At 42.3% G+C, this 13,681-nt stretch overlaps 1 protein-coding gene across 5 annotated transcripts in view; it reads left to right on the top strand.

The window, feature by feature from the left end:
* Positions 1 to 13,681, top strand: part of NEURL1 (neuralized E3 ubiquitin protein ligase 1) — a 151,058-nt gene that overhangs the window by 74,672 nt on the left and 62,705 nt on the right. The window contains exon 1 of one of the 5 annotated variants that reach the window (XM_067000511.1): positions 917 to 944. The exons of the other annotated variants lie outside the window; for them this stretch is intronic. Coding sequence (XP_066856612.1) covers positions 932 to 944 — 13 coding nt within the window. The 5' untranslated portion in view covers positions 917 to 931. Of the gene's footprint in view, positions 1 to 916; positions 945 to 13,681 lie in introns of those variants that run through there. 5 annotated transcript variants of the gene reach the window in all.

Here is a 13,681-nt window from a genome sequence, read left to right as displayed (position 1 = left end):
TTGTAATTTGCATGGTTATTGATTAGAAAATGACCTAATTCTCCTTGACCTCTGCTACTTTGACCATGGCTTATAGCAGTCAGGCTTAGGTGGGAAAGTAAGACTGTCTTTGGGATGCAGTAGAAAATCTTGTCCTATTTTAGAAATTAATTCCTGAAATCTTCTGTTTTGGGGAAAGAAGACAGAAAGATGACCTCTTAGTTTGTCAGGTCCACCTGCTGGAGCAGCAGAGGTCAGACATTTTTATTCCCCACTACTATATCTTACACCTGGAGTGTTGCTGCTTGCAAAAGATCTGATCCTGCTGTGAGACTGGGCTTAGAGGCTCTCATGAGTTTCCCACTTGACACGGAAAAAGGTGAAATTCCTGCTAAATTTAGTAATTAAGATGGTGAACACAAAGATCTGCAAGCTGTAATTGCAGATCCCCATGGCCCTACTTCAGGTGGATTTATACTTATACAAACTGATGTTAAGGACAATTCCAAGTCTCTGCTGAAAGAGGGTATGGAGATGCATTGATCCCAGCTTCCTGTATCTTTCCTAGGCAGATGTGCATTGGCATTTATGATGCAAAGGATAAAGCTTTCAGGCTATCTGTTCCCATGGTAAAAAGGATAAAATGCAGAGGAATATTGTCTGAATGTTCTCCAAATGGATTTGAAAGGGTGCGAAAACCATTCAGTATGTCTGCAAGAGATGACTGCAGTTTTTAAAAGGCTCTTTGCCAAAGGTCAGGTAACCCCAGCCATTTCCTGGAAGATGTTTCTATCCCTTTATCTTTAAAGTGACTATCTGAGCTCTCTTTACCCATTTATCAGTTATCCCACAGTTTCAGAGACCTTCCCTCTCTGAACCCTCATACAGCAAAGCTGCTCTTTGGGGACTCCAAAGGTCGTGCCTCATCCCCAAGTCTGAAGCTGTGCTCAGCATGCAGTGTACAGGTAATTTCTTGTAGTAGTTTGAGAAGTTAGTATATGATAACTGGTATCTTTTGCGTTTCATTGGCTATACGTCCATCTTCTTCCAATCCTGTACTTTGGGAAATCTGTGCTTGGACAAGTCATCCATTAGGTCCTTTGTGCGTGCCAGAAACAGTACTTTTGTGACACATGCATGCCTGGTTCTGCTGCTCAGTTGTTGCAGGGGGAGGTGTATAGTATCGTGTGGGAAGCTGTAATAAAGTGTAAATACAGGCAAGTTACCTTGAATAGCTTCAGCACTCCAGAGAAGCACTTTTGAAGTGCACAATCTGGGGAAAAAATAGAGATTGGTAGCAGTTTTAGATTTGTGCAACTTCATTTTGATGACAAATATTGTGGTTTTACTCTATATACAGTATTTACAGCATGCGTTGAGATGTACTTTTGGGTGCAGAAAAATGGCCCAGGGGTCCAGATTTGTAGACTCCAGTTCAACAGCTCTGCATGCTAGCAGGAAGGAATATCCGTCAGGGGTGCAGCATGCTCCTTATTAAATCAGAATTTAAGGCTGTGGCTTACAAAATCAGGTGCAATTATATACTAGAAAAAAAATTGTTGTCAGAAAAAATGCCCCTTAGCAGGACAAGGACTTAAAGGATTTTCCACAAATTTTCAAGCTACAAAGAGCAAAGAAAATGGATGAATGAATTTGCCTCTGCACTTAATTGCTCCTTGCTCTTCTGAAATAGTGTAGGTGTCTTTCCACCAAGAGAATACAGCCCCTTGAGTCCTCTAGGCTTGTTTCTTGTTCATGCAGACCTTCAAGGCAGTCACGCCACAAATGTGGCTACATCAGGAACAATGCACCGAATCGCATGACATTGCATTTCTTCCTCCTTCCATTCTTACCCGTATCCCAGTATGCAAAAATGCCCTTTTGCACAAATTTAAAAAAAAAAACACCTTCCTTTTTACCAAGCTGGCTTGCCTTTTCAACGCTCTCACTTTTCTCTTCCTTCAGCTATTTAGAAATGCAGTCATCTTCATGGTGTTCCTCCCAAGTCTCCTACTGTAAGGTACCCAACTTTGGTAAATGATAACTGGTCATCTGAATAAGACATGGCCATGTGAGCAAGTTTGCAGCAGTATGAAATTGCTGAAGATTGCATTGTTGAAAGGTTTTCTTTTGCATAGCTTGCACGCATTGATGTTAACACAATTTCAAGCTAGAGGTGGTAGAACTTCCTTGGCACCCTCTCACAAGATATTTTGGGGTAACCTTCTCTACAAAAAAACTTGAGAAATTGACTCTGCTACACAAGTCATAAGAAAGTAGTCATTAATGTTTATGGGAGCTCTGTGAGGGTTTTTAATATGCAGGCGTTGAGTTTCTAGTCTGAAGTACATTTTTACCTGTACAAATCAGAGAGAACTGGAGCTCTTTCTTGTGCTGTTAGGGTGACAGAAGAGGGGTGGAATTACCTCCCTGCTGTCTTCTGGTGTGAGGAATCACATTGGCCATGGGTATCGAACAGAACTTGTCCTGATAGATTACAAAGTTGTCTTCCTTTTTCCCCAAAGTACACTCTCTGTGCTATTTTACTCCAATTTACTGGTTTCTTTTCATACGCCAGACTGTAAACAGTGTGTGGCAAGACCCACCTCTTCTTTCAGTTTGTGATATTCAACAAGAAGGGTTGGATAGCAGGTAGGATCACTTTGAAAGGCATAAAGCATCTCTGCATGCTCTTCCTCAGGCGATATGGATGCAAGACCCTTGGTCATTTACTGGGTGACCTGTTGCAGCAGACACTAAGGAAACCAAGTTCCTGTATGGACTACTCCAGCAGTTATTTATAGCAAAGCGTTAAGTAATAACTTCATGGGTCTGGCATGGGAATTGGTAGGAAGGATGATGGAATAGTGTTCATGCTTTTTGCTTGGAATCAGCGCCAGGGATGCTGTTTGTCTTTGTTAAAATAAACGGTAACTTTATTCCTGGGCTGGCCGTTGAAGTTTCATGTTTGAATTCAAAGGATTGGATTCAGATGCTGATTTGAAAAAAAAACAAAACAAACAAAGTAATAATAATAAAAAAACCAGGGTTAATTACTGGTAGAGGGTGTTTAAACTGGTGCAAGCGATGTGCTGCAGAGCCAGATGAGAGTGGGAAAGTCAATAATTCTGCACAGAAAGTGCAGATTAATGAAGGAATGCACCAGTGGATGGCCAAATTCTTGCGTAAAGGGAGAAATGTTGTCCTTTCTTCTGTTTTTGCTGCAGCAGTACTTAAACTGCTTGCCTGGAAAAATAATATTTTAATTGTGTGTGGGGGCTAACACTTCTAGTGCTACTGGAGACCTTTCTGGTCTGGGCAAGTGTTCTCGGTAATAATATCTATTTATGAGGCAGGAGGTTGCCGGCGTCCTGCCTTGGGCTGGCACCTTTGTTTCTGTGCTCTCCTTCCAGCTCTGCTGGGTGGGCTGCAAATTTTTTAGCTTGACTGTGGAAGTCAAGCGTGGAGCTCCTGTGTTTTAATCCCAGCAATGCACTTGAAGTGAATTGTGTCAAAAGTCCCCTGCTGATGACAAACTTCATAACCTCACTTACTGCCCACTGCAAGTTATTTTGCATGAATACCTTGTGGGATAAATAGTGGGTGCCATCGAAAGAAGACCATTGGGTTCCAACTTTGTGAGGTTGAGGAGCCTAGGCTATTCACTAGGATCTGTTTTGTTTTAGGAGAGGGGCAATTGTGTTTTTTTGTTTGTTTTCATTTTGTTTTTAAAATGAGAAGAAATGAAGCATTTCTATTTAGAGGAGAACAAGACCGGAGAGAATAAGAGGTGAAAAAGAGTAAAAGTGTGAGAGAAATGTGCTGGGTAAGGTGAGGTCAGTAATGGAAGTGGCTGAGTACTTATGAGAAAGGAGGAGGAGGAAGATCTTTTGGAGAAGAAGGGATGGCAAAGCAGAGGTGAAGGTCATCTGGTCTGTGAGTTCTTGCAGAGGAATGGGAGAGGGAGAGGTGGGAAGGAGAAGGCAGGAGGATTTCAATACAGAAATGGTGGAGGAGGAATTCAAGGAAGTACGTTGTTCCTGTAATCCTGAAACATTTATGAGGTTGTTAAACATGGCCAAATAGTAAAGTCACATTTTCATGTACCTGCTAAGTCGTTAGCTCTTAATAACTCTACACTTTAAGGGTTTACGTACTGCCAAATGTAATCAGGAATAAAGCCATTGGGATCAATATCTTCTGGGATTAGCCAGACAGCAAGTCAAAAACAAAAAATCAAGTGCAATTTTTCTTTGTGAATGAAGAAACCAGAAGATCCTCGATAATTACATACTTAAAGGGTTTCCCTGTAGGATTGTTTTTGCGCTTTATATTGAATGAAAATCTTTGATATTTGGTTAGCTGGTGTGGATGTAAATAGTTTTAAGACTGTAGCAACAGATGGCAAAGTAAGCAGTGCAATCTTCTTGCACTGAAAAAGTGAATTTTCAGTTGATCAGAGAGGAACGAAAACATACCAAAAAAGACAGAAGATGTACTGGGTGACAGCACATCTACCAGTACCAAGCTGCAGGAAGAAAAAAGCAATGGTTTGAGTATTACAACATCACCACCAGCAGGGTTTTGCAAAAGATTCAAATGCTCTGTGTCACACAGCAAGTCATCGTTGTCCTCGGACAGACGTGATGGTAGTCAGAAAATTCCTGGTGTTTCCATTGAGGGGTGGAAGATCTCCATCATGGAGCTGGGCACTGTCCTTTGGCTGTGCCATCACCTCGCGGTGTCCCCTCCACGGGAAGGGGAGCACTGGCTCTTGGGTTTGGACCTGAGCTGTTTCACACATGCTTGTTGACAGCCACCAGCAAAGGAGATGTGCTCTGAAAGCAGCAGAAGGGAAGTATTTTGTGTGAAGTACTGCTTGGGCTTGGAAAAATAATCACAGCATTTTAAAAGTGCTTGTAAAGTTTTAAATACGGAGGGTGTAAGGAGCTGCTTCCAGCAGGCATGCTCTCAAGAGACCTTGCAAATTACGGCAGTGAACTTTAGGAGGAAGAATGTGAAATAAGCATGACCCGAGCGCGCTGCATTTTTAAAGAAGACTAACACAAAATGACCCAACTTTACAGTACCTCAAAGTGGATCTAAATTGATGGTTTATGCTGGAAAAGAAGGCACACTCCATATGTAAATGTCATGTATGAGAGAAGAAAAACTGCTTCCTGAGATTCTTTAGAAATGGCATTATGGCTTAAAGCTTCATGGTATGTGGTACTGAATGATAAACATAATCTATGCTGTCCAGCTGGGTAAGAAGAGAAGTAAAAAGCAGTCTCTGGATTATATATCCTGACCAACCAGATACTAAATTAAAGTGAGGGCATTCACACGTGACATTTGCAATAAATTCAAGCAGCAAAATACATAAGAGGCAACAAAGCCACTGGAGATCTCACAACTTCAGTCCAAAGTTGTCATCAACGTTTCTAGATTGAAAGAAATGCTATGCCTTACTCACATATGCTGCTGTAAGGTAGGAGCATATCAGGCTGGTGCTGGGCATACCCTTGCTGTGCCCAGAGATGGGTATTTGGGTTGGCACAGAGTATGTTAAGATTCTGAATCCCCAATGTGGTTGAGCCTGTGAGCTCTTGAGGAAGAGCTCTTTGCTGATCACTGATCTAAGCTCATCTAGCACATTGGTGCCTGAACATTTTGTGGCTTTAAGGAGCTGACGGTGTTTGAGGCTTAAATCACTATAACCTTGGGAATATTTCAATTAGTGCAAGTGTAGAGTTTGCTCTGAGGTGAATGGTGCTACCCACGTCTTGGCGTGTTATCCAGGCTCTTTCTAGAGGCATCCATCCCTCCAGAAGCCTTTGTTCTCTGCCCTGCAGCTATGAATACAAGCTTTAAATGCCCAGCACCCATACCACCATCCTGCAAATGCTGTGTCTGCAGAAATATTCTTGTACTTTTGTCCTATTTTGGGGAGCCTGTGATATTCCAGTGTCTTATTTTTCACTTGCTTTATTCCAGAGACACACGGCAGAGCCACAGTTTTTGTAGAGAGCAAGGTAGGAGGGTGTCTGTGATTTTTGTCTTAGTGCAAAGTGGTCTGTGATTAGGGAGCTTTGCTAAACAGAACACTTAAGACATGAGAGGTCAGAAACAGCAGGAAGTTTTTGGCCAGCACCTTGTGCATCCTTAATGTATAGTCTTATATGCTGGGATGAGGTAGAGCAGTGGGAGAGAATCCTCTAGCTGATGATCCAGACAAGAAGATAATTCAGAGATGCTCTTCATTACCAACTTGAGACCCTATCTCTTTTTACTGGTGACAGAGGGAGTGTATAAAGAAAAGCAACCTAATACAGCTCATTATATTGTAAATATGGGGTGTGAGTGGACTTCTGTGGGCCTAATTCAGCATCTTTAGTCTAGAGGAACATTCTTGATTTTATACAGGTATGATTCAAAGCTAATTCAAGGAGCTGAGTTTAGAACAACAGCTTCTCCAACTTGCATTTTCTTTGCACTGTTTGGGAGGTTACACCACTTTCTACTTTCTTTTGGATTTTGGTTTTGCATACCCATTATCTTGTCTCTAATACTTTTAGGTTTGCTTTTTTTCCCTTGGTCTCTGTTATCCTCACCTTCTTTTTTGTCCTGAGATATATCTAAGTTTAACCTTGACAGGTCACTTCATTTTGTGGTGAACTCTCAATATTCAGATTTCCAAGCTGTTACACCGTACATGGAAAGTGTGCCCAGGATAGACTTTCCATTAAAGTATTTAAATTGGAAGAGAATGCTGGCACATCTACAAGTATTCCAGAATTAGATCCCAAAATACTGAGGCTAGTTAATCTTTTGGAAGAACAAAAACTCTTACTGATTTATATTTAGCAGAGGGAATGCATTTTAAAAACACAGTCTATACGAGGCCCCTTGAAGAAAACATCTTTTACATTGATTTGTAGTCCGTGGAAATACTACATGGCCATAAAATATTTGCAGTTGGGCTCTGCTTTTATGCAGCTACTTCTTTCCAGCGTGAACTGTCATTAACCCTCCAGGCATGGCCGTGCTGTGGGCTGTACAGTGAAGCACAGCTACCTCTGGGCAGCAGCTTCGCTGTTCATCGCAGCTGTGCCCGGCACTGCAGGAGGGAAAGGGAAAAAGCACCTTATGCTACGGTGGAAATACTAGACCGGGAAAGATGCTTTTGTTCAAAACCGATGCAATGTTTTTTGTTGGGATGAGTGTCTTCTGGCTATGCCTGCAGTGAAACGTGACTCCAGGGAATTTGCACAGTATCTCGGGGACTGCCATGATATCAGCGATGGTCAGATGTGTGTCTGGGACCCTTAGAAGCTACATCTGAGATAAACAGTGAGTGGGTTAGAACCTTGGCTGAAATTTGTTATTGCAGCAGACTGCATTCGGCAGTTTCCTGGGCAGCAGCATGCTGGCCACCTCCATGTGGGACACAAAAAGTCTTCTGACCCCACAACTTTTCTGGGGGAAAAGCTGAGCAACTAGCTGCCCAGGTGCTCCCCGAGGAGCTGGCACCGCTGCTGCCAGCAGGGCAAAATGCTGTTTTCTCAACCAGAACAACAGGGAAACCATCTCTGGAGCCTCTAGCCCAGGGGTGAGCAGACCTACTGCCTGGGGACAGCACGTAAGGAGCCACTGTATTGCTTCCTGGCAGTCCAATGGGAGGGCATGGATGAAAGTAGAAGCTGAACTTGTCTTTGCCATCAGAGGATGTGCACTCCTGTGAGGTTAGAGAGATGGGCAGAGATGCTGGTGGCCCTAATCTTGCAGCATCACTCTTAGTTAAATGTTTATAATATCTACTTAGGCTTAGTTTATATTATTATAAATTAGGAGGATCTCCGATGTTAATACAGGTGTAAAGTGCTCTATGCATAGCTCTGCTCTATACTAAGAAAATGAGTAAATGGAATTATGTTAGATGGGAAATTACACAGGATTGTCCTAGGTGGACCATGATGCGTTAACATTTCCTGGAAAAGGAGCTTTGACAGGTAGTTACTTCATTAATACATTGGAACAGCAGAGCAAAGGTAACTGAGATTATTTCATAAAGTATATGTAATCTTATAATCTTATGGCCAACAATGTACTTATCTTTGGGACAAGGAGGATGAAGTCAGAAGTCCATAGTTCCTCCCCAGAATAAATAATCAGGTAACACACCCAAGTTGCTCCTGCCTGCGAGAATCAGAGGAGCTTCTGGGAAATAGCGTGGTTGCTGCTGACGAAGGGACTTGCACCGTCGCACTCGCTGGCTCCTTTCCGTCTCCTTTCCCACCTTCTTTCCAGGGGGCTGCTCAGCCCTTCTCTTTCCTCACACAGCCAACAGGAGCACATGCTGCTGACTTAGCGCCTGCTGGTCTTATGTGCTCAGCACACTTCTGCTCTGCGGGGGCTTGGGGGTTGCATGGGGAGAGGGCAAGAAGGGGGCCTGCAAAGGCAGCTGTGCCCACAGAAAGAAGCATGGAGCTGGAGCTCTTGGTGACGGGGGTGGCTGAATTGCTCCAAGTGACTGTGGGAGATGTTAAGTAAAGAGTGCCTTTTTAGGTGCCAAGAAATTGTTAATGATTACACGGTACCATTACTGAAGGTGGCAAGTTTAAAAATTAATTCTCCTGGTAAGGGTTTTCTTCTAAGCAGCCTTATATGCATATAGAAATACTTCTGTATTCTCACAGCTCTCTTCTGATATCATATTTTCTTCACACACACACAAAAAAAAAAGAGTATAATGAGCCATCCTCATGGTACTTGGCATTGCTAAGCATTCGTCGTGCTGTCAACTGGGTTGTTCCTTCTGGGATCGCTCCCCAGCTCTGTCCTGCCTCCTCTCTTCCTGCCTCTCCTGCATTTTGAGAGTCTTCCTCACCTTTCTTTGCACATCCAGGAGAGGTTCCACTAGGCTCTGCCCAGGAGCATCTTCTTTATCTTTCTCTGGGTAATTTCAACCACAAACATTAGTTCGGATGTAACTTTCCTACAGAAAAATAACAGATTTACTGCTCCTCTGTAGTCTCCTTTGGCCAACCTAAATTTTTGCCCTAGGATTTTTTTTTAATTTTTATTTTTGCTTTTTAAATAAAATATTACAAACAATATGGGCTTAATAGAACTGAAACAGAGCTCTTTTATCTCTCCTAGGCTCTTAGACCTTCTTTTTTAATCTCCATAAAAATTGCCACTCTCCTGACTCTTGCTAAAGCTTATAACCTTGAAGCAAGCCCTCATAAAGTCTTGCATCCAGGATTCAGGTTGTAGCCATGGACTTGTTGTTCAACGGGTTCCACTGAGGTTGCTTAAAAGAAAAAATAATTAAAAAATAGTACATCTCCAAGCCCCACCCTGGCTGGTATTATTTCCTTTCATGTACATGTCTGTCCGCACCTGTCTCTTGTCTCACAGTTTGCAGTTTAAGTGGAAAATCTTACACTATGTGCGGACCTACTCTCTTGATGCATCTCATCACTGCTAAAATAGCACAGATGAAAATAAGTTATGTTTTGGCTTTGACTAGTTTTGTAGTCTTGGATGGGAGTGCTAGATCTGACCTGCTGGCTCAAATCCACCTTGTAGATAAGTCCCTAATTCACTAAAGTTTAACCGAAGATGCTGTATAATTTCGGTTTGTCTGGCTTTAATGCTCCCCTTTTAAGCATTTTAATACTCCTCTTAAAGAATTAACCCTTTGCATTTTTATCATTGCATGCCTCAACTCCTGCAAAGCTGTGGTCTGTCTTTGTGGAAGAGCAAAGTTGTTTATCTTGGTCATTTTGTAATGCCAAGATCAGTAGCTGACCTGGTGACAGTAATCTAATAGGGCCATTATCATCATAACAGGCATAGGGAGAGTTGGTTATAGCCTGGAGATGCGTTATTACTTATTCCTTCAAGAAAATGTAATGAAAAAAAAAAAAAGCTGTTTTCATTTGCACTTATTTACAGTTCCTTCTCTCCTGTGCACATGCACAGGGTCAGGCTGCACACGAGGAAAACAGGGCTTGCAACCCCTTTCAGTTTCCCATGGTGTTGAGCTAATGTTTATTTTTAGTAAACCGTATCTTGAAGAGTGCTTTTAAGAATACATTTGCAAAGCCTAGCACAAGGAGTTCATTGTGGTTTTTCTCCTTTTGAACTTTATTAATATGCCTTTGGAGAGACCGTGCAGATACTTTCAGGGCTAGGGCTTTCCTGCTGCACCTTGCTCGTGTCCCCAGGGAATTGCGTCCCTCGCATTCCTCACAGTGGTTCCTTTTCTTCCTTCTCAAAATCCATTCTTTAAAATACATATATGGTACAGCCACCTGGCAATAAAACTAACATTGTCACCTTCCTTTGATAAAGTCACAGTATTGAAACACTTTTCTCTCTTTAAGAATTTCTTCATGGAGGGGGTGGTCAAGCTTTGGAGGGGGCTGTCCAGGGAAGTGGGGGTGTCCCCATTCCTGCAGGTGTTTAAGAGATGTGGATGTGGCCCTAATGGGCATGATTTAGTGATGGGACTTGGTAGGTCAGGTTTACGGTTGGACTTCAGGATCTTTAGGTCTTTTCCAACCTAAAGGAGTCTATGATTCATGATGTGGTGTTTTGTCCTGTCCACTCTTTTCAATGTCACTGGCCTGCAAGACAGGCATGCCTCTGTCACCGACCCCATGCTTCTCTTTTCCTCTTCCCCAGGTACATAGGGATTTGTCATTCCCACTTGTATTGCATGTCAGTCCCAGGGCTCTGGTTTCAAGTTGTCTTTTCTCTTTCACTCAGCTCTGAATGCCAATCATATTACACGCTTAAAGAAGTTGATCTTAAACACCTTGAAGTTAGTTTTCAGTCTGAAATGAGTTTTGACAATATTCTGATATGTGCCTGTCAAGATTTTTTTTCAACTGGAAAAGATGTATTTGTTAAAAATGAACTCCAGTCATTTTTTTGCAGCATTTAAGAAATCCAAGCCTTTAAGATTGTCTCATTTTTGCAGAGCATGAATGCTTCTGGTGAAAACCCCTAACAGGCTTTGGGATGCATTTTCTAATCTGAGAACATCCAATGCTGCCTTTTATAGGGCTTGCAGATTTTGCTCAGACCTTGAGATCCCGAAGCCCAGGGACAGCTAGCACACATGAAGGGAGAAGCGTGCCACCTGTGGGGCAATATTCTGCTTTCTCAAACAGCCTGGGCTCCAGAAAGGATACACTTAGGCCTCTGAAGTCAAAACAGTTTGGAGTGCTTCACGTGGTTTCCAGTACCAAAAGAAATGGTACAACCAGCATCTGTTGTTGAGCATGAATTGAAAATTAAAGCCTATCTGATCTTTAAAACCATGAGAGTGAGCAGATGCTGATCTCTGTGACCTGCAGCATGAAACCTGGAAACCTGTATGGGGACCCATGGGACTTCTCTAGATTTGCAGCAGTTTGACGCCGGGGCTGTTTTCGGACATGACTTGGCTCTCGTGACTGTTGTCACACGATGCCAGTTGTTTGCATGATCATGGCACGTTGTTACAACTCCCACTTGTCAGGAGGAAGTTTTTTTGCCTGGCTATTTTACAGCTGTGTTGTGAAATGGGAAACCTGTGGTGCCCTTGAACACGCTTTTGGATTCGAGCCTTCTTGTTTGTTTGCAAACTTTCTTAGAAGCCATTACTTCAGTTCTCCTTTGTAAGTGACTGATAAGCTGTGGAGGAGGAGGATTAGGGACAGACTTCTGGTTAACGGAACCTCACATGATTTCTCTGATGCCAGAAGGACTTTTGCCTGTTTTGGCAGCTGAGACTCCAGATTTGTGAGCTTCACTCAATTCTTTTCTATGAAGATGAAGAAAATAAGTTGAAACCAACTCAGATGTGTTGTACCAATATTGCTAGCAGCAAAAACTAAGGATGTTGAAATGTGTAGTAATTTAAATAAGTGAATGGGAGAAGACTGGAGTCCACATCAAGCTCAGTTTGAACAAAAACTTTAAGCAGATGATTTATTTTTAGCTGGCCAAGCAAGGACAGTGATGTATCACCATACTGTGTTTCAGAAGTGTCCCTTTCCTAAGTCCAGTCCAGTGCTTGTGTTACCATCCATCTGAACTTGCATGATGTATCCTCCTTTTGGAGTGGGCATACTGTCCTGAAGAACTGAGCAAAGGCATCTATCATATTTGGCCCACTGCTTTGTAACTTCTCCATGCATTTGTAAGGTGAAAGTAAAACCCAAATATCTTTTGTTCTAAATTAATACTTTTTTTTTTTTTTTAATTAAGATAGTTTCCTGTCCTTATCCAACTGTGTTCCTCAAGTGGGAGTCATTCCTGAGTGAGAGAATGTGGGAGCAGGAAAGGGTCTCCTCCCCGTTCACATTTTCCACCTGAGGAAGCTCTTCCCTGGGTGGTCTCTTTCCTTCCCATAGGATGTAGTTGTCCTGAGTTTCAGCTGTATGCACAGGGGCACTTCTCCTGCAGGCATTGGCCTAGGGTGAGTTTGACCCATTCTCACTCAGCAGTGCCAGACTGTCACAAAAAAGCGTTCCCCTAACATCTTTCCCGTGGGGGCAGACAGGACCCTAAGGCTCCATAACACAGCTCCAGCAGATGCTCTGGACATATGTAGTGTTGTTATCAGAGCGTGTTTTGAAAGCTGTGAGCAGTTTTTGTCACTTCATTACCATGTTTTAAAAGGGTGCCACATCCTAGGGAGAGATGCAGCAGTTGTTAGAATCACAGCCACATTATCCAGTAAGATTACAGCACAGAGATATGCAAACAAGTTAAAATGTCTGTGCCTTTGTGCTTCACAAGCTTGTTTTGGTAAGCGGCTGATAGCAAAAAGTTGGAGCTACAAAATTCAGGTCTGGATGCAAATTTAGCTCGAATTGAATGTATATTTGGTGTTTGCTTCTTCTCTTGTGAGAAACAGATTGTTTTATATTCCACATAATTTTTAGCATCAAATCACTTCCAGCTGGTTCATCTCTCCCTTCAAGCATTAATGAGAGTTTTTCAAGGTAAAACCACTTGTCTGGCCTCTTTGCTCTGTTCTGAAGGGATAGCCCTGAGAAACAGAACCGCAAGAGAATGAGAGCAGAAAGCTGGAGTGGCTGATGTTGAAGTTGCATCAAAATGTTCTCATCAGAAATCAGCGTTTTAAGTTTTGTTGTTACTTATTTAGGCTTGCTGTGATGATGAACCATTGCAATGTCACGTAGTTACAGCCTGCCCTAAAGGCTGGGAGGAATAAGGTTCAGGCGCTATATTTCTACCTCCTAAGAGTTACGTTAGAGGTGTAAGCATTATTTTATAGTAGCTATATAAAGACATAACTGTCAGCAATGAATTTGCATGAAGAATGTTTATAATCAGTTTATGTAGTTTGTGCATTAGAGGAATAGAGTTTTAAACCAGTGTATAGTCATGCACAAGCAAAGTGACACATCGTTAAGGTCACATTATTTTCATTGCATCCCTGAGTCTATCATGGAATAATTCATTATTCTGTTGGTACTTTATTTCCAAATCTATGAGTATCTCCTCCCAAACATACGTGCATAACGCAGTTTGTTTGTGCACACAAGGAAAAGGAAGCAGATGACTTTTGTTCAGTATAATGACTGTTTTGTGCTTGAACTGCTTCAGGCTCCCCATTGAAAAGAAACTCATGAATCCTGTCATTCATGAACAAAGCTGCTGTCGTGAATGTGTC

The sequence above is a fragment of the Anser cygnoides genome, chromosome 7, assembly GCF_040182565.1.
Source record: "Anser cygnoides isolate HZ-2024a breed goose chromosome 7, Taihu_goose_T2T_genome, whole genome shotgun sequence".
In the NCBI taxonomy this organism is placed as follows: domain Eukaryota; kingdom Metazoa; phylum Chordata; class Aves; order Anseriformes; family Anatidae; genus Anser; species Anser cygnoides.
This window is presented reverse-complemented; position numbering and strand designations above follow the sequence as displayed.